Below are 20,430 nucleotides of genomic sequence, written 5' to 3'. Positions count from 1 at the left end.
CTCTTCCATTATATGAACAGCTCGGGCTGGCTGTAGATATCTGCCTATTGGAGGTCTCATAATGGTATCAAAACGGCGCTTTAGTGCTACTTCAGGAGTGCCAGGTGCACTTTAACCATTTTACGTACCTACCTACCTAGCGAACTCTTCGACGGCAGTCTCTGTGTATGCTGTCAAAAGCATTTTCAAAATCGATGAACATCAAGTTAAGGTCAGCTCTGAACTCTTTTCATTGTTCGATTATAATTCTAACAGCATTTATATGACCAGTACAAGAGGATCTTGCTTAAAAACCAGCTTGGGCGGAGTGGATTGTCCCTTAGTCGATCCAGCATGACCTTCTCCACAATTATATATAGATACCGTGGGCAGTACGCAAATACATCGCCAATTATTACAATCTGCCAGTTTATCTTTTTTTGATACTTTGATATTAATACCATCAGTCGTTACCTCAGGGTTTGCTGATTTGAGGGTGCGGCAACTCTGCAACGAAAACGGGGGACGCCAGCCGGAATGCCATCAAACCCTGCTGCTTTGTTGTTCGGTAATGATTTCAGAGCGGCTTTTACTTCGTTGACACTGAGAGCATTGACTTTTATTCGAGTGGTGATATTAAACGGAACTAAACCGTTAGGAATTGTTGGAGCCTCGTCGGCCAAGATAATTTGATACTGGCGAAAAGACTCCCTTCCATCTTTCAAGTTTGTCTTTCTCTGTAAGCAATAGACGAAGATCCTCTTTCAATGGGGCCGGCAAAAGGCCAATCCAACGTTTCAATCCGGTTTTGCTGTTTTCACTCTGCACAACTTGGGCTTCGATACTTGAGCTTGTTGCCTTCTTGTAAATTCCAAGGTTGCCGAGTTATAGAAAAAATCTTCGCCAATAATACTAATAACACTTTTTGGTAAACTTTATTTATCAAAACTACATTGAAATTGACGGTAAATACAAATAAACGGTCAAATCCTTTCCCGATGAAGCAGCGCAAAGCATGAACCTTAACTGAATGCTTAAGAGTTCGTTGAAGTTATCGATTATCAGCAATACACCCGGACCGATGTCTGCAACTATTCGCCCGAACGGAAGATTCATCTGTGAATATTCTGTTTGCCCAATTCCGTTCTGAATTTGCCTTAAACCACCAAGTCATTTTTCATTGTGCGATAATGAGACCTGCAGTTTTTTCAATGTGCTCTGGAATTTGAAGTTTTCTGGACGTAAGCGTCCTCGAGTTGTGTTTTTGGATACATTAACACCATTTTTTCTAACTTGTTCGGCTTCACGCAACGATAAGTTCAGTTTTGTCATTAATACTGCCATGATGTTCTGATCTTGCTGTGGATAAATATTTTTTATGGGCTTCGTCCGGGAAGTAACTTCGGTGTATTGTTGTACTCATTTATTTATAAGCCTCTTTGTCTTTTTCGCTGCAGTTGAACGTGACATTTTTAGACCTTTAGGGGGTATACATAGGATCACGGCTTCATATCGTTTTTCATGCGTTTTTCTAAATCTCTCACAAAACTACCAAATTGATAAGGCATATTGGGAAAAGGGTACCCCTATGTAGCATCTTTTAAATTTGTTTTTATAACGTGACATTTCTTTATTAATTTTTGCAGACTTTATTTTAATTTTTTTAGAATTTTTTTATAGTCAATTTCAACGAAAAAAAAATTCGATATGGGTACACTTTTAACATAAAATAGAATATTCCATGGAATCGGTGTTTTTCATATCATAAAGGGTTTTTCAATAAGGGCGGGTAGATGTTGAAATGGAATAAAACAAGCTGTGTGTGAGCTATTGACACAATTTTTTATTTGAAAGGCGCATATATGCCATTAAGTGTGGAATATGACACCATTCAAATGCCCGCCTCGGCTTCTTACGGTGGAACGGATCCGAGTGGTCCAATTTTCAATGACTCTTCCGCATAGATCCGGCTGAATTTGAGCGATGGCCTGTGTTATGCTCACCTTTAGAGCATCGGTCGATTGTGGTTTATTTGCATAGACCTGAGACTTCAAGGAACCCCACAGGAAAAAGTCTAGCGGGGTCAAATCGTATGACCTCGGTGGCCAATTCACATCACCCCTGCGAGAGATAACCTTACCCTCAAATAGTTCATGCAGAATGTCAATCGTGGCGTTTGCTGTGTGGCCCGTAGTGCCGTCCTGCTGGAACCACATGTCATCTAGATCCATATAGTTCAATATGGACCATAAAAAATTCGTTATCATCGTTGTGTAGCGCTCGCTGTTGATGGTGACCGCCTCACCAACGTCGTTTTCATAAAAGTACGGACCAATGACGCCGCCGGCCCAAAATCCACACCAAACGGTAACTTTTTGAGGAACCTCGTGTGGATTGGTGCCGTCCCATATACGGCAATTTTGTTTGTTAACACAGCCATTCATCCAAAAATGCGCCTCGTCACTAAAGATGATTTTTCGCCCAAAACTGGGGTTCTCTTCCAAACGATTCGAAACCCAGTCAGCGAACAAACGGCGTCGTCTATGGTCATCAACTGTGAGCTCCTGGGTCAGTTGGATCTTGTACGGGTATAGGCCCAAGTCCCGACGCAAAATTCGCCAAGTTGAAGTCTGCGAAAGGCCAAGTTCTTGTGCACGACGAGGAATAGACTGCCTCGGACCGCGGCAATGTTCTCGGCTGATCTTGCGTTCCTTGAACGTACGGGTGTTGGCTGATTGTTTACTGACTCGGTCGACTCAAATTTGGCCACCAAACGTTGAAGAGTCGACTTTGAAGGGCCACCACGTCTACCGAAAAATGGGCGCAATGCGCGCAACGTTTGCGTTAATGAACACTCATTTTGATAATAAAGTTTTATCATTTGAGCGCGCTGTTCAATCGTGTAACTTGCCATGATGATTTGGCATAAACAACTGAACAATAAAATAAATGGCTGCCACAGGGCGCCAAAATCGACCCGCGCCAATTGAAAAACCCTTTATTTTGATTGGTCTATACCTAGTTACTTTAGGTACATATTAGAGTAGAATGTTTTTTTTTTACTGGCATAAACTGGTATTTTGCTGATGCATGGCCGGACAAATGACATTTCTCGAACACCGCCGTGTTAAAACTGCTGATAAATGGAAAACCATGGAAAACAGATAGAGTACGAACTGATTGAGCTGATAGGCGAGCTGGTAGTGTTTATATTTACCAATAATACTGTATTCTCCCTGCAGGGTAGCTACCAACATAGATATATGCGGGTGTGCTTAAAAAGTAATTTATGTACATGTATGTGTTTGTGCGGGATTGCAATTGTATACGCAAATTTATAATGAAGTAAAATATGGATACACTTGCATACATATTTACATATATTACGTAGTACTCGTACATACACATTGGGTGAGTATGCAGGTTTATATGAAATTGAGAAAAACCACCGCAACACAGAGTATCATCATTCATCTAGTCTTCAGTTGTCATAAGCAGCGTAGTACTGCATAGCAGCATGACCTGCTCTCACACTCGCACAAGCGCTTGCTGTTAATGTCGAAATTGCAAAATTCAAATTTACCCAGTAGGAAGTTATGAATTTTTAGTCGACTCTCTATGTCGTCTAAGTATTAGTGGTTTGATACAAAGTTTGCTTCCTACTACATGTTCGTATATGCAGTTAAATTTTTCTATAGGGAATTCCTGCTTTGCCACCACAAATACTCTTTTATTTAATACTAAATTGTTTCTTTAAAATGGGTTTTTTTGTTTTTGGTATTTAAAATGCCAGCAATTGAAGAAGAGAAGCAGCGCAATGCGATCTCTCAATGGGGGGTCAAAAACAAAAAACCAAAAAAAAAACCAGGCATGACATATTGCGTTTGTCCATACGGGCATTAACTAGCAGCATATTTTTGACGTGATAACGTCTTATAATTCGATTTAACAGGCTGCACGCACGAAAAAATGTGTCGTTACCTTGCTCATTAGTGTTACCTTGCTCATTTGTCGTTACCTTGCTCATTTGTCGTTACCTTGCTCATTTGTCGTTACCTTGCGCATTGCTGTTACCTTGCCCATTTGTCGTTACCTTGCTTATTGCCGTTACCTTGCTCATTTGTCGTTACCTTGCTTGTTGCCGTTACCTTGAATGAACTGCAAGCGAAAGAGCGGAACGAACGACAAAGCAAACAAAGCAAACGAAAGGCAAAGTTCGACATCTTGCTCTCTCCTATTTAAGTGAGCGTATATATGTATGTATATGCGCAAATGTACATATATAAATTCCCGTATTTGTATTTGCATATGCCTTCTTATTGATTATTATTAATTTGATTCACTTGAAGAATTTAAAATAAAACCAAGTTTGTTAATAATACCTGTTGTTTTAATGTTATTATTATTAATTTTTTTATTATATATGAAGGAAAAAATGTATGGTAATATTTACCACATACCTTATAAGATATGTTGTATACTAATATATGTATATAAACATACATATACATATACAATTTCGCGCAATTTTCAAAAAGAACAAATCTATATGTAAAGATGCATACAAATCATATGGACATATCAAATATACGAATCTATTCCGTACGCAAGCAAATGTAAGCTAATGTGCTTGAACTGCAAGCGAGAGCGTGGAACGAACGACAAAGAGCACAATCGGCCCCCGCGTTCGGCAACGTTCGACATCTGGCTCTGTCCTACTTGAGTAAGCACATACATGTATGTATATGTGTATATACGCATTTGTATATAAATTCACATACTTGTATTTGCATATGCCTTCTTCCTGTGTGCATGGTAATGAACCATTTCTCTGTTGAGAATAGGACGATCATAGAAAAAGTAGGAAATGAAAGGGAGTGTTTCGAGTGTAAAGTGTCTTGAAAAAGGCAAATCGATGATGGTGCCTCTAAGTGTTGTTGACTTATTAACGTCTGATGCACAATCGAAATTGAAGATATCTTTCATGAATTTGATAAATGTTTCGTCATTTTTCACGTTTGTGTAAATGTAACTTGACCTATTCCATTGCAATTCTATTTACCTCCTCCTCTATATCCATACAAAATATCTATCAAGCAAATAAAATTAAAATTTTGTTTAGAAAATTGCAAACATTCCATCAATATTTTCTTATCACGTTGTCACGTTAAACTATCGTCAGTAAACCGACTTTACAGACAACCTCTGTTTTTTTTTTTGATAAAGCATTTGCTTTCCTCTAGCGTATGTATGTACAATATGTATAGGGTGAGCCATGTAAAATTTGCTTTTTGAATCGGCTATAAAAAAAACTAATCAATATTTTTTCAAACCTTTTTTTTTTTTATTTTGAAGATTGAACATTGTCATTTATGAATAAAAAATAATATCGTTCAAATAACTGCCACGACTGGCTTTACAGTAGGCCATTCGATAAACCCAATTTTTAAGCACATTTTCGATTGTTTGGTCTCCAATTTCATGAATGGCAACTTCGATTTCGTGTTTTAAAGCATCAATCGTCTCTGGATGGTTCGCATAGTATTTGTCCCCCCACAAAAATTAGTCCAACAGGCTTAAATCACAGCTCTGAGGCGGAAAATTGATATCGGAATTTCGTCTGATTATTCGGTTTTCAAAAACGGTAGCCAAAAGTTCGAGTGTAACTTTGGCAGTGTGACAAGTTGCACCGTCCTGTTGAAACCAAATGTCGACCAAGTCATCCAAACAACTCGTTGAGCATGTCACGGTAACGCTCGCCATTTACTGTAACCGCGGCTCCTCGCTCATTTTCGAAAAAAAATGGCCCGATGATGCCGCCAGACCAAAAACCGCACCAAACAGTGACTCGTTGTGGATGCATTTCCTTCTCTACAGTAACGTGTGGATTTTCTGAGCCCCAAATTCGACAATTTTGCTTATTGACGTAACCACCGATGTGAAAATCAGAAAAGAAGAAGAAGACTCACCACTTTGGAAATAGGTTTTCAATTTTTCCCAATTTTGTTCAAGCGTATAGCGTCCCATTTCGTAAATGTCAAACCTTTAAGTAAATTATGAACACATTTGACATGACATTTGTGTTACCATTCTCAAAAAAATAGGTGGTTCAAAAAGCAAACGCTATATGGCCCACCCTGTGGAATATATCCGAGCCAGAAGATGCTAAATTAGTAAACGTAAAAATGTTGGTGAATTTTGCTAGCGTTACCGCGAATGAAACGTTAAAACAGAATTTCCAGTGTCTTCCTTCCAGATGTTTCGGGGTGCAAATCGGTACTATCAGATATCATTAACGACTATCGAACTTCGTAGAAAATTTATAAAAATTCAAGCGTTAATCTGAATAAAAGTAGAAGTCGCTAGCACATCAAGTCTTTAAGCCAATTATGATACCTGTTTCCCTTTCAATCATTTTATGCTCGAGCTCGTTCAGAATTAGACTAGCCCCTTTTGCACTTTACTCTAAAATGTAGAAGACCTGTAAAATGTTTGCATTCTAAATTATTGCCGTGATTTATAAGTAGTGTTTTAAAGTACAAAATTAAATGAAAATTTTTTGTTCCACATTTTCAGAACAGCTGAGGTGCTTAACGCATTGCTATGTAGCCCCAAAAGATTTCCTTCCTTATCCAAATATGCGAGAGTCGGCACAAGTGGATGTTTGCTTGAAACTCATCAATACTTGTTTCCTTGTTGAAATGTGTGAATGTTATAGAAAGGAATTATAGATAGCTGGACATTTTTTCAAGTACTCAGACTAGATTGGTAATTGAACTTAACGCCAAGTTAGAGTATTTAAAGGATAGGAAAAGACGAAAGGTTGTAGGAAAATGCAAAATTTAGCAGTTTCTCAAAGGAAAAAGCGTGTAGCACGCCCATTTTAAGTACCTCCGACTGCAACTGACTGGTAGGCTGAGAGAGATTGCTGATGGATGGAAACTGATGCTACCTGTCATGTCCGATCGGGTATCGCAGGTCCTCCTGTCATTAAGCAGAAAGGACTGTAGCACATGGAAATGGACTGTGAAGCACATGGAAATGCTAGGCATCTCAAAGCGACCATCTTGGCTCGTTAGCACCACAATATTTTCTCAGATTTCCTCGGAGGTCGTGTAGATTTAAAGAGAATTAAAAAGGGAACCCGAGTGCAGTACAATGGACTTAATGGTGTGTGAATGCTGTACTTGCTAGACTGTCCCTACAAAAAACAAAAAAAAAAAAAAACAAAGACATACGAGTAAAAAGGTACCATTTACGTCTGGCGAAAGCGACTTCCCTCAACTCCCTCTTTACTATTAAGGGGTGGTCGCTTCAGAAGGTATTTTTAACCATCCTTCTCCTACTTTCGAAGACACACCGAAAGATATTCGAGATGCTTCAACCTAGCAATTCCTGGTCGCAGCCTATATCAAGGAGCTAGAGTGCAATTAGCCAGTACTCGTGCATACCCAGCTATGTCACATCCGTTGATACAGCCTGATAAGCGCTTCGACTAGCGGACTCATTTCGTGGTCTAAGTGGTATTGCTGTTTCTATGTGCAATGCGGCTGCCAAACCTAGCCTAAGCCCTGGCAACGCGTCAAGGTATCTGCCTTCGAAGGTAAAAAAAAAAAACAAACAATCATTCATGGACATACCCAGGTGCATGGCAAACGAAATGAGTCCATTTGCGCAAGTTTTTCCGCACACGTAACCATTCATAATAAACTTGAATGTAGTTACAGGTATTTTGAGATATTACATATTCTTGCTCAAATAAAAAAGGTGCTTGGTTTACGCTTCTACTCACTTCTACTATATTATTCTAGTTTTCTCGGTTCAAATAAAAGGCGAACAATAATTACAAACGCTTGCGTCCTAACACAAACCCCACCCAAGGGCGGTAAATAGGTCAAATATCCCAAGCGTACTTTATTGCCCGTGTGTTGCTTCTTATTTATGCACCCTTCCAAAGCTGCAAGTACACCGATTTTACGAAAATATCAGTGATTTACATAAAATGTTAGGAATTGTTAAATTACTGCTTTGGGGTTTACATTTCCCTTAAAACTTAATTTGAAAACAGTTGTAAAATAATTTCCCACACAAACAGATAGTCACACTTAAGTATGCACATGTGGGGAAAGGGGTGATTCTGGTTAGCCGGAAATGTTACAGCAGAAGGAGTTTGAGGTGAAACCTTTTGTTACGTCTGAAAATTCCGAAGCATTGAATTAAATTGCTGTCGATGGGAGACGCAATTATAGAAATTCCAGAAAACATCAATGCAAATTCACACACATACATATGTAACTACCGATTTACACAAAAACAAATACAAAACAATGTACATTCTCTTGTGCTTAGACTTGAGTAACACCAATTCTAGTATCACAGACACTCTTTGACTGTCCCTTTTCCTTCTCACTTGACTTGCTTGCAATGGCGTTGCGTATACGCCACGTCCTCCTGTTGCTCTGTTCAGCTTTGCTCTACATACTTTTTGCTAACATATACCTATTTTACATATTTCTAATGTTATTTTCCCTTTTTCTTTTGCACTTTCTTACAATTGGCCTTCTGCTGTTTACTGTTTGCTGTTGGCTGCCTACCACAGTGCCACCAAGGATCCATCACATTAGCACTGGCGGACATTTGCAAGTCAAAAAGGGCTCTTCGGTGCGTATTGAGTGCTCGGCCTCCGGTAATCCGACGCCGAATGTAACTTGGAGTCGTAAGAATAATATATTGCCCAATGGTAAGATTTGAATAAGTTATAAAACATTTGAAATAAACATACTTTGCATATTCTCCCTCCCTCTCTCTCTCGACCTCCCCCTTGCACCGCCTGCTCACGCACCTGCTTGTTAATTTTGCATTTTACTATTCACATTTTTACATTTATTTTTATTTGAAACTTTCTAGCTCAAAGTTCTATTTGTGTTTATTTTATTTTCCCTTTATTATTTTTCTTTCTTTAAAGAATTCTAAAATATTTATGTATGTCCACAAAAGTGAAAAACTTGAAGCGTTTATGATGCTTTACGGCTTTGGCATATCTCATGTAGCAGTGGTGAACTTACATACAAATTTTTAGCAGAATAATATTTACGAATAGGTGGGTTAGGATGGGCCAGTTTGGAATTAAAAAATGTAACCTACTGAAGTATTCTACTAGACATTCCGAACAAAGAAATTACAGGGAAACATCGCTTTAAAACTGATTTCGAGACTCTTTATTTTTAATTTAATTTTTATTTTTTTTATTTCCCCAAATGATAGAAAAAAGTGGTTTCTAATGGGGTCACACCTCAGCCGGCAATGGCGAACACGATTTTGAGCCTATTTATTTTTAATTCAGTTTTTTATTTCCCCAAATTATAGAAAAAAGTGGTTTATAATGGGGTCACACCTCAGCAGGCAATGGCGAACACGATTTTGAGCCTATTTTTTTTTTTTTTTTGGTTTTTTTTATTTGATTTTTTTTTTTATTCTATTTATTTTTAATTTAATTATTATTTCCCCAAACTATAGAAAAAAGTTGTATTTAAATATTTTCTAATAAGGGTCGCCCTTCAGCTGGAAAAGGCAAAGCAACGACTGTACTTCTGGCATGAAAAAAGTTCTTCACAAAAAACTGTCTGCCGTTCGGAGGCTGCAAAAAACTGCAGATCTCTCCATTTGTAACAAAACAATTCGTATTTTTTATTACTATTCTTGCTATTATTTTGTATACCTAAGCAATTCATATTTTTTATTTATTTTTTGTTACATTTTTTTGGAAGAAAATATCTGTATGTAGTTTTTGTGTAAGAAAACCACAACAAACCTTTTGGCGATTTTAACAAAAATATGTGACCGTTTGGCATAAAAAATTCAGTTGATGCAAACACTGAAGTCATTCGACCATCGACATCCACAACGTCAACTACAATTTTATACTTGAAAACTTAAATTATTTTACGGAAAGAATTATCTTCTCAGACGTAAACCAATTGCATTTGAACGGGAAAGAAACAAACAAAAAAAGAAAATTTGAATGTTTGGGCATTAGAAAATTCCCGGGAAAATGTTGAGCAGCCTTCGCATACCGCCCGTATTACTATATGCCTTTTGACCACTTTCTGTGTAACTTTTTCGAAGATAGAATTTGTGTGAATAAGACAGAAAGATTTTAAGATCCATTCGGCCCAAAATTGTTGAGTTTAAGCCCCAATTATGCCTAAACATAATTGCAAATTAAACCTAAGAAGTCGCCATCTGTCAATAGGCACGCGGGGGTATTTCGAAATAATTTTTATTATTCAGAATTTGTCGACCCTATACTAACCACCTTAATAGGCTAATAAATGAGTTCGCATTCAAAATACGCATTTACTTTGAATCCTTAAAGAGAACTCGAACTCTAAAGACCTAGAATATGGACACTGATTCTAAAATCCCACTTCCATTTTTAAATTTATATGTAAGGCTCACTTATACTCGTTTATTTAATTAAAATTTCCATTCAATTTTATTGACTCACATTCCCCGAAATCGTTTGCTATTGTTATTATTATTTTTGCTCATATCACCCGTATGCATTTTATTATTTCTTTTCGTCACTTCTTCATATTTATTTTTAATTTTTTGCAGTTGACTCTGTTAACCACTTATTTTTCCCTATCTTGCTTCCAGCATCGTTTGTATGTGCATATATTGGCATAAATATATCCACCACTTCCTGTTTTCCCCTTCTCGCCCCTCCACCTTGCCCGCGCTCTCCATTCAATCACTCAGTTATTCCATCGCAAAAGTAAATTTATTTCGTTCACATTTTGTGTGCTGATTTTCTCCAACAGGCGAAGAGAAACTACATTCACACATCCTGTCAATCGAGAACGTGGACCGGCACAAGGGCGGCGTCTATATTTGCACAGCCAACAATGGTGTTGGACAACCGGCATCCAGTCAAGTCGTCCTGCATGTCCTGTGTAAGTTAAGAAACCGAAGAGCAAAACAAAATTGCTTTTAATAAATATTGTACAAGTATAATATAGTGTAAGGGGAGGAGTAACTGTGGTCCAGCAGGCCGGCATGCGGTGCTGCACTCTGACATGTATAAATGGAAAAGTATTCGTATTTATTTGAATCTACTGTAGGTAAGCGCTTACGTATATAATTTTTTTTTTTAATACTCCATTAGACCTGCAGCAGTACAGTTCAACTTAATTATCGAATGCAAAGAATGACAGTCGCAAAGAGCAGCCATTTACACTGCCATAAATGCATATTTTACGCACCCTTTTTGGACTTTAAATTAAATCTTTGGAAATACAAGATTTTCAGAAGCATTTGAAAGCTACTATGGTATTCTACTGAAGTAATTTGGACACTTTTATAAATTTTATTGATAAATCCATACACTTGCCCACTCGTTCATGCTCATAACTCGCTTAAGTCGTGCAAACAGGTAAGCATTTTGAACGACTTAATCGCTTCGAGTGCGTTGATTTCCGCTTTGGGGAAGTGCTTTTGTTAGAGATAGAGATAGATATAGAAATAGAGATAGTGATAGAGATAGAGATAGAGATAGAGAGAGAGATAGAGATAGAGATAGAAATAGAGATAGAGGTGGAGATAGAGATAGAAATAGAGATGGAGATAGATATAGCGATAGAGATAGAGGTGGGGATAGAGATAGAGATAGGGATAGGGATAGAGATAGAGATAGAGATAGAGATAGAGATAGAGATAGAGAGAGAGAGAGAGATAGAGATAGAGATAGAGATAGAGATGGAGATGGAGATAGAGATAGAGATAGAGATAGAGATAGAGATAGAGATAGAGATAGAGATAGAGATAGAGATAGAGATAGAGATAGAGATAGAGATAGAGATAGAGATAGAGATAGAGATAGAGATAGAGATAGAGATAGAAATAGAGATAGAGATAGAGATAGAGATAGAGATAGAGATACAGATAGAGATAGAGATAGAGATAGAGATAGAGATAGAGGTGGAGATAAAGATAGAAATAGAGATGGAGATAGAGATAACGATAGAGAGAGAGATAGAGATAGAAATAGAGATAGAGGTGGAGATAGAGGTGGATATAGAGAAAGAGATAGAGATAGAGAGAGAGATAGAGATAGAGGTGGAGATAGAGATAGAGGTGGAGATAGAGATAGAGATAGAGATAGAGATAGAGATAGAGATAGAGGTGGAGATAGAGATAGAGATAGAGATAGAGATAGAGATAGAGATAGAGATAGAGATAGAGGTGGAGATAGAGATAGAAATAGAGATGGAGATAGAGATAACGATAGAGATAGAGATAGAGAGAGAGATAGAGATAGAAATAGAGATAGAGGTGGAGATAGAGGTGGATATAGAGAAAGAGATAGAGATAGAGATAGAGAGAGAGATAGAGATAGAGGTGGAGATAGAGATAGAGGTGGAGATAGAGATAGAGATAGGGATAGGGATAGAGATAGAGATAGAGATAGAGATAGAGATAAAGATAGAGATAGAGATAGAGATAGAGATAGAGATAGAGATAGAGATAGAGATAGAGATAGAGATAGAGATAGAGATAGAGATAGAGATAGAGATAGAGATAGAGATAGAGATAGAGATAGAGATAGAGATAGAGATAGAGATAGAGATAGAGATAGAGATAGAGATAGAGATAGAGGTGGAGATAGAGATAGAGGTGGAGATAGAGATAGAGGTGAAGATAGAGATAGAGATAGAGGTGGAGATAGAAATAGAGATAGAGATAAAGATAGAGATAGAGATAGCAGCAAAAATGGAACTTGCAGTGCTGAAGACAGAAGCAGTCCTGCCAAGCAAAAGGAGTGAGCTCTCCTTAAGATCTGAGCCAGCCAGGACCTTGGGAAGATAAGCTGCCTTTCAATTGTCGCCACATCCGTAATTAAATACGCAGCACCAATCTGAGCAAATGCGAAAAAATCACGTTTGAAAGATATAAGACGCGCTTAGAGTTGCAAGCGCTTATCGCACAGTTTCAGACGATGCCATAGCAGTCATATCGTCGAACATCCCAGTCGATCTCTCAGTCAAAGAGCTACAGAGACTGTATAGTCTAGCGCGAGAAATACCGCTCGTTGTTATTAAAGAAGAAGAGTGACAGCGATCCATTCAAGAGACGTAGCAACGCTGGGACCTTTCAAAAGATGGTCGTTGGACGCACAAGCTGATACCAGACATAGCGAAATGTAATAGAAGTAAGTTCGAAGAAGTTAGATGAAATCTGTATTAGAAGCACAAGATTTGGGTTCATTGAAGTCCATTGCAAAAACTAACTCAGAACGGCACCTGATGCGGTGGTTATGGAACTAATTTTACATCCAAATCGTTTTTTCGCCAAATCCTATCGAATAGTGAGGGCATTATGAGAAGACACCTTATCTGATTGGAGAAACCAAGAGTGGTTGCGGGACAAATCCTTTCTTCGTTTCGGAACACCTTCACAACAACAATGCAGAACACTCAAACAATTAGCACAGCTATGAATAGTTTTGAAAGCTCCACAGCGCGGTTTATATACATAGTTCATCGGGCAAAAAGATCCAACAAATCAAAAATTCTCCAGAAGAAAAAATTGCGGCGAAAGTAGAATTAAGGGACAGCCAATTTCGAATAATCACATATTTTTATACATCTCATTTGTATTTCGCGGTTAGTTCGGAGCCTAGTTTTAAGTGAACAGCTTATTACCATAAGCAAGAAAAAGATCAAGATAGTTGCTTATGAAGACAATGTAGTCATCCTAATGACAGGGAAGTTTCAGTCAACTATAAGCGGGCTCACGGAATCAGCGTTAAGGGATAGCCTAAGTGGATAACCTCAAACGGTAAAATGGCTAACCCAGCCAAAACCGAACTAGTTCTGCTCACTAAAAAATATATAATACCGAGTTTTCAGTTACCGTCTATAGATAGAGTAACACTAACCCTATCGAACGCAGCCAAGTATCTTGGCCTAATTCTGAGCTTTCTTGGAAAAGTAACAGCAAGGAAAAGATGAAGAAAGCTTGATCTGTAAGTGGACATTTGGCAAAAAATGGAGCCTGCAACCGTATATTAACCATTGGGTGTGCAATACGATCATCAGACCCACTTTGACTTATGAAGCTCACGTGTGGTGGGAGGCGGAGCAGATATAATCCTGAAGGGATAGCGGCCCAATCTGCTTCCGGGATGAAAGCAGCAGGCATGCTAAGAGAGAACTTGCACGGCCATGCATCACTTCAACTATCTGTGGAACACATGCAAAGAGATTATCCCAAGTTAAATCTGAACAAAGACTATAAAATACGAATACCAGACAGAAAAGATTAGCAGATCTGAGTAATATCAGACAACAGTGGTCTCCATATTTATACTGACGGCTCAAAGATGACAAATGCTCCTTTAGAAAGCCATAGTGGTATAGCGTCTTCCAGGCTGAGATCTACGATTTGGATAAAGCAGCAAAAAGAATGATAGTAATGAACTTACCTGCAGCAAACCTTACAATTATTATTGATAGTCAAGTAGCAATCAAGGCACAGGCCTCAACGCGCATCAACTGAAGATGTGTTAAAGAATGCAGAAGGTCGCTCTTGCTCCTCCAACAACACAGCACCACATTTTCTCCGGTTCTCGGCCCCTCTGTGGATGGAAGGCAATGAACGAGCGGATGAGTGTGCAAGGAAAGGCTGTGGGTTTCACTTTAAGTGAGTCACTGAGGACTTAAGAATTTCTCTGAACGAACTGTACACCACGATTGACTTGAGCGTAATCATGGAAACCAATAGAAGGTGGTCTTTGAATACCAACTGCAGGGTCTCCAAGGCGGTGTGGTCAAAACTGATTCTTAAAAGGACAAAATCTTTGCTTGAATTCAACAGATCAACTACCAGCGTTCTTACAGGCGTTATAACGGGTCACTGCCCTATTGGTACTCTAGCCAGTGGAATGGGTGTATCTCACATTGGCTTCTGCCAGAGTTGTGGAGATGAAGAAGAAACCGAGTCGGTATGACACCTACTCTGTGAATGTGGTGCACTTCAAAGAAGCGGTGCCAAATATCTTGGCGATTATTTCTTTCAAGGCTGGGAAATTTACAAAATGTCTCACCGAAGGGACTGGTTACCTTCTTTAAAACCTTTATGTGGCTTAAGCAACTTCGTTAGGGAATGGAAATCAAATGCAGATATCACAATGGGCCTCGAGGGCAACGAGCGTCTTCTCTTAGAAAAGCAATCTGACTAACCTAACTAATTATATAGAAGGTGGCGCAAAATTAATCATCTAATTCTGTTTTTGAATACTTTTTTTTTAATAAAAATATTATAACAGAAATTATTTTGAGCGATATAAACTTAAGTTTGAATTTTACGCACTCCATTGTCCTATTGTGTACCACAGCTGTCTAAACTCCATTTGCAAAGTTTTGCTTTAAAATTTCCAATAGAGTGATTAATTTTGCGCCACTTTGTATAATATAATTCACTTAATCTCACCTGGTAAATAGCATTTGTTTTTATACCCAGTACCACCACGAAATATGTTTCTTCAGGGGCACAACGAAATTTAGTAAATTCTTTGCCGTTAGTCCAATAATAATTATTATCTATTTTTTACGATTTAATTGTAAAATTTCAGAATTTATTATTTTCTCTCATTACTTTTGCAGATCCTCCGGAAATATCTGTAGAGCGTCCCATAGTATTCTCTGGCGAAGGGCACGAGGCCATGCTGGTGTGCATAGTTCATGGAGAAACGCAACCTGAGGTATGATTCACTTAAAATTCACTTGAGAAAAATAAAAATCGCACATAAATCGCAAAATACTATAAACATACAATAAAATACAACAAAAAATTTGCTTTCTTTTCCTCCCCTTCCCTGTAAAACTGGTTAGCTTTAAAAGTTAACTTAAAAACCACGCAAGCATCTACACACCGTGACTGCGGTGGCGAGCGCTGATGATAGTGAAATTGGAAGTCATTGCGCCAGACTACTTACCTCATATAAATGGTTGTTTTTGTTGGGCTCATTTTTGTTAGTGCTTGCTTCATTTTTTTTTTTTTTTGTTCTGTTGTATTCCGAGGAATTCACCACTTTCAAATTAGTATTTGCGAGCGTGTCTACGGTCAATGCTTAGAATCGCGCAAAAAAAAACCAAATATTGCCACAAAATGAAATGTGAAAAAGAATGCAGTGGAAACTACATAAACGCACAACACTGCATATCAAACACCGAAATGCAAATACTCCATTCTCCAGCTATAACGAAAGTGGAGAAAAATAATTGCGCTGGGTGGCAACCAAAAATGTCAATTGGCGAAATTATACGAATGCGTCAATGCTCCCGGGAAATGTGTAGTTCTCTGAAAAAGTCCATGTACGCTATGTACTGACAAAACGAGTAATGCGAGCTGCGCACGTCAAGCTGGCCGTCATTTGGCATTTTCACTTTATTAGCGCTTTTCTGGGAATCATTCGGCTACGCTTTTTATTGACCGTGTGCAAATGTTCGTCTTTAGCAGTTTGTGTGTGTATGTGTGTGTTTTTGTGTACGTCTCTTCTTTTTGCATTTTTCCTTAATTCACTATCATTATTCGTTCTCCGGCGTGTATATTTGCTTGGCCATATTGGGCGTGGCAGCGCCTAAAGAGGGTATTGTGCAGAAAACAACATTTCCGCATGCAATTTGTACATTTGCGTTCACTCAGTCGTTCGTTTCATTGCACAAACTTAATTCTTTCATTCGCTTGACTCGCATTGCAAATTTTATTTTTATGATGTTAATGGTGTGCAATTCGGCAGTCTGTGTCGTCCATTACTTTCCGCATTTGGTTGTGCCCGATGGGTGAACTGCGTCATTCGGCAGCAGCACAACGGCGCATACACATTTACGTATATGCACACATGTACTAATACCCATACCCTGCAGTCAAACGTGCTCATTCTGCACTACTGGTATATACCGTACAACCAATTCGCTTTGCACCTGAAGTAGTTTGCCTTCCCTCATTTTTCAGTGCTAGCAACTGGTATTTTTAGCTTGGCGATCTGCTGCGAATTGTCATTTTTCAGTCTGTGCCTCAGTCTTATACCAACTAACGAAGTCATCAGCCTCTATATTGAGTGTTGATGTACCCAATATTTATTTATTTATTTATTCATATAATAAAGGGTTTTCCAATAACTGCTGTTATTTTGAATACCCCGCTATTTCGGATGATGTCACTTTCGAAGCTGTCATTTTTTGATATTTGACAAGTAAAAACTACGCCATTAATAAAAATGGAACGATCGCGCTTAAAAACGGATTGAAATTACTAAAATTCATTATAAAAATGGTGAAAATTTCGCAGAGACGGTTCGTAAAACTCGAACACTTTTGAGTCATCGTGAAGCACCTTTGACGGACCGCAATACAGAAATTTGTGAAAATGTTGGTCGAGCAATATTGCTGTTCTAGCCGAAAGTGTTGAAGAAAACCCAGGTTTGTGCATTCCTCGTCGTTCTTTAGAATTAGGCATTCCACAAACGTCACTACATCGTATTTTGCATAAAGATTTAGGTTTAAGGCTTATAAAGTCCAGTTAACACAAGATCTCAAGCCGGCCGATCATCAACAACGTCGTGTCTTGGCTGATTGGGTATTGAAATGCATGAAAATGATCCGGAATTCCATCGAAAAATCATCTTGAGTGATGAGGCCCATTTCCACATCGGAGGCTTCATCAACAAGCAAAACTTTCAGAGCTGTGGCTCAGAAAATCCAAGAGTTATTGTTGAAAAGAGGACAGAGAGCCTCAATGTGTGACTATTTGCCGCACCAAATGATGGTCCAGCGGAGTCATTGGACCTTACTTTTTTCGAAAATGAAACTACAGCAACAGTTGAGGTTAATGGATTGCGCTATCGAGAGATGATTAACGATTTTTTATGGCCGGAATTGGATGGTATTGATCTGCACAACGTTTATTTTCAACAAGACCGCGCTAAGTGCCACACAAGCAACGAAACCATTGATCTTTTACGGGAACAACACCTCTTATTGGCAAACCCTTAGTTATATAGAAACATAGAGAGTTCGGTCGCACTCTGTGTAAAAAAACACCACTTTTATGTAGGGTTCTGTTCGGAATATGAAACAAATGCACCCGAGGAGAATGGTGAATCAGTTACACCCTTAATAATGTCAAGGCGACGGCCGAGGCCGAATGAGTTGGTCCACGACTATCATTTGGGAATGCGTAAGTTCAAATCGCCGGGCATGAAACAGCAAATAATAGAAAAAGTGTTTTCTAATAGCAGCCCCCCTCGGCAGGCAATGGCAAATATCCTAATGCATTTCTGCCATGAAAAAATGCATCATTGAAACCATTTGCCGCTTGGAGTTGGCTTAGAACTGTATGTCCTTCCATAAGTGAAACTACATCAAGACGCACGCCACAAATATGAAGAAGAGCACGGCCGAACAGCTGACAGAAGCTTAAGCGCCAACTTTGTAGCTTGGTATGGGAGTATTGAAATGGCAAAGTTCAAAGAGGGAAGTGCAAAATGTACCAACGTTTTTGAGCCCGCTCAAACCTAGTAATATGTCACATTCGTGACAAGGTCTCCAGATAAAAGAAGCATATTCCAGTTAAGGCTTAAGGGTAAGGAATCCATGAAATCGGAGTTAAAATGATGAATAACAGCGAGCACTGAATTCAACTCAGATCTGCTGTAACTCAGATAAGTATTAAGTGTAAATCAAAAGGCACCCCTAAGCGAACTATCCTATGATGACCGCACACTCGAGTGCTTATTTCTTCTTCTTGATTGGCGCGATAAATGCCTTTCCAACGTAGAGGAGGCCTTCCTTTTCCTCTGCTACCACTAGCTGGTACCGCATCGAATACTTTCAGAGCCGGAGCGTTTCTATCCATTCGGACGACATGACCCAGCCAACGAAGCCGCTGGATCTTTATTCGCTGCGCTATGTCTATGTTGTCGAAAACCTCATACAACTCATCTCTCCATCGTCTGCGATATTCGCCGTTGCCAACGTGCAAAGGTCCAAAAATTCTTACGCAGAATCTTTCTCTCAAACACTCCAAGCGTCGCTTCATCGGATGTTGTCATCGTCCAAGCTTCTGCGTCATACGTTAGGACGGGCATGATGAGAGCCTTGTAGGGTGTTAGTTTTGTTCATCGAAAGAGGACTTTACTACTTATTTGCCTACTTAGTCCAAAGTACCACTTGTTGGCAAGAGAGATTCTTCATGGGATTTCAAAGCTGATATTGTTATCGGCGTTAATGCTGGTTCCTAAATAAACGAAATCATAACTGTCAACAGTAGCATGGGAGCCGCGACGTGGGTGTACCGCCTGTGGTTGTTTTTTTTTTTGTTTGATGACAGAAGGTACTTCCTTTTGTCCTCGTTCACCACCAATCTTATGAAGACACTTGCTTAGATATAACTGCAGACCTTTGGTCGACACCAGGTATTATTCAAGTCAGCTTGGATCTTAATAGTGTGTGAAGAGTTTGAAGTAGTTGCATATATCTTCCACTCATCACAAGTGAGTAGAGTGACATGAGAGAGTGGACGAGCTTGCTAAGGCAGACACCCGCTTGCCTAGGATGTGTACGTCGATCATAAACCCCTCACTCTCTGTTTTGAAGACGGAACTAGATGAGTAACTAATTCTGGAAGTACGGTCAACATGGGAATCCACGACCTCCCACAGGATTGCCAAAATAATGCTACGAACTTGCAATACGAAAACAATCAACGTTATTCTGTCACTTTGAAGGAGGGAAAAATGTTTGATATTGGAGTACTGGCTGAACTTTGTCTTATTCCATATCACGCAGCTAAAATGGGATTGGTCCAGAACGATGCGTGTAACTTATGTGAAAAAGAAAGGGGTACGTTAGAACGTCGCCTTTCCCACTACCCTGCTCTAAGAAAAACTCGTTACAACTGTCTGATGTTGATATACTTTTACTATCTGAAGGATATTGCTGGCAAAAGCTTTGACTGTTTCCTAAATCTCGCCAAGACATGTTTCACGAACTATGCTTAACACGATTCCAACAACACTGGTAACACTACGGACCTCTGTGGTCTACGAGCATGTGTGATATATTCTGATCAGCCAGATAAACCTAACATAACCTTGACTCAGCGTCAAGCATGTCGCCATAAAATCTATACAGGGCAATAAACTTCTTCCAATGTTGCAACTGAATGTAGAAGTATTCTAAAGAAGCTGGTTAAGCGGTGCGCCAAGAGCGTTGTTGTGTTTTTAAACACAGATACATTTCTGGAAATTCCATCGGAGATGAGCTAGTTAGGAGAGGAGCTGATCGTAAGTCATTCAGTTCATCCCAACATGTGGACATCTCTTTATGCACAAGCAAACTCTCGCTTTGATCGATCTACATTGCACAAGCCAACAGTAGATGCGTCATG

The 20,430-nt window shown here is 39.0% G+C and overlaps 1 protein-coding gene across 1 annotated transcript in view; it reads left to right on the top strand.

Moving 5' to 3' along the window:
- Positions 1 to 20,430, top strand: part of LOC128854986 (lachesin) — a 249,911-nt gene that overhangs the window by 79,371 nt on the left and 150,110 nt on the right. Inside the window, exons 4-6 of the mRNA XM_054089525.1 lie at positions 8,579 to 8,719; positions 10,803 to 10,934; positions 15,645 to 15,742. Coding sequence (XP_053945500.1) covers positions 8,579 to 8,719; positions 10,803 to 10,934; positions 15,645 to 15,742 — 371 coding nt within the window. The remainder of the gene's footprint in view (positions 1 to 8,578; positions 8,720 to 10,802; positions 10,935 to 15,644; positions 15,743 to 20,430) is intronic.

This window comes from Anastrepha ludens, chromosome 2, assembly GCF_028408465.1.
Source record: "Anastrepha ludens isolate Willacy chromosome 2, idAnaLude1.1, whole genome shotgun sequence".
Lineage (NCBI taxonomy): Eukaryota > Metazoa > Arthropoda > Insecta > Diptera > Tephritidae > Anastrepha > Anastrepha ludens.
Note: the sequence above shows the minus strand (reverse complement) of the source record. Positions and strands in the feature narration are given on the sequence as shown.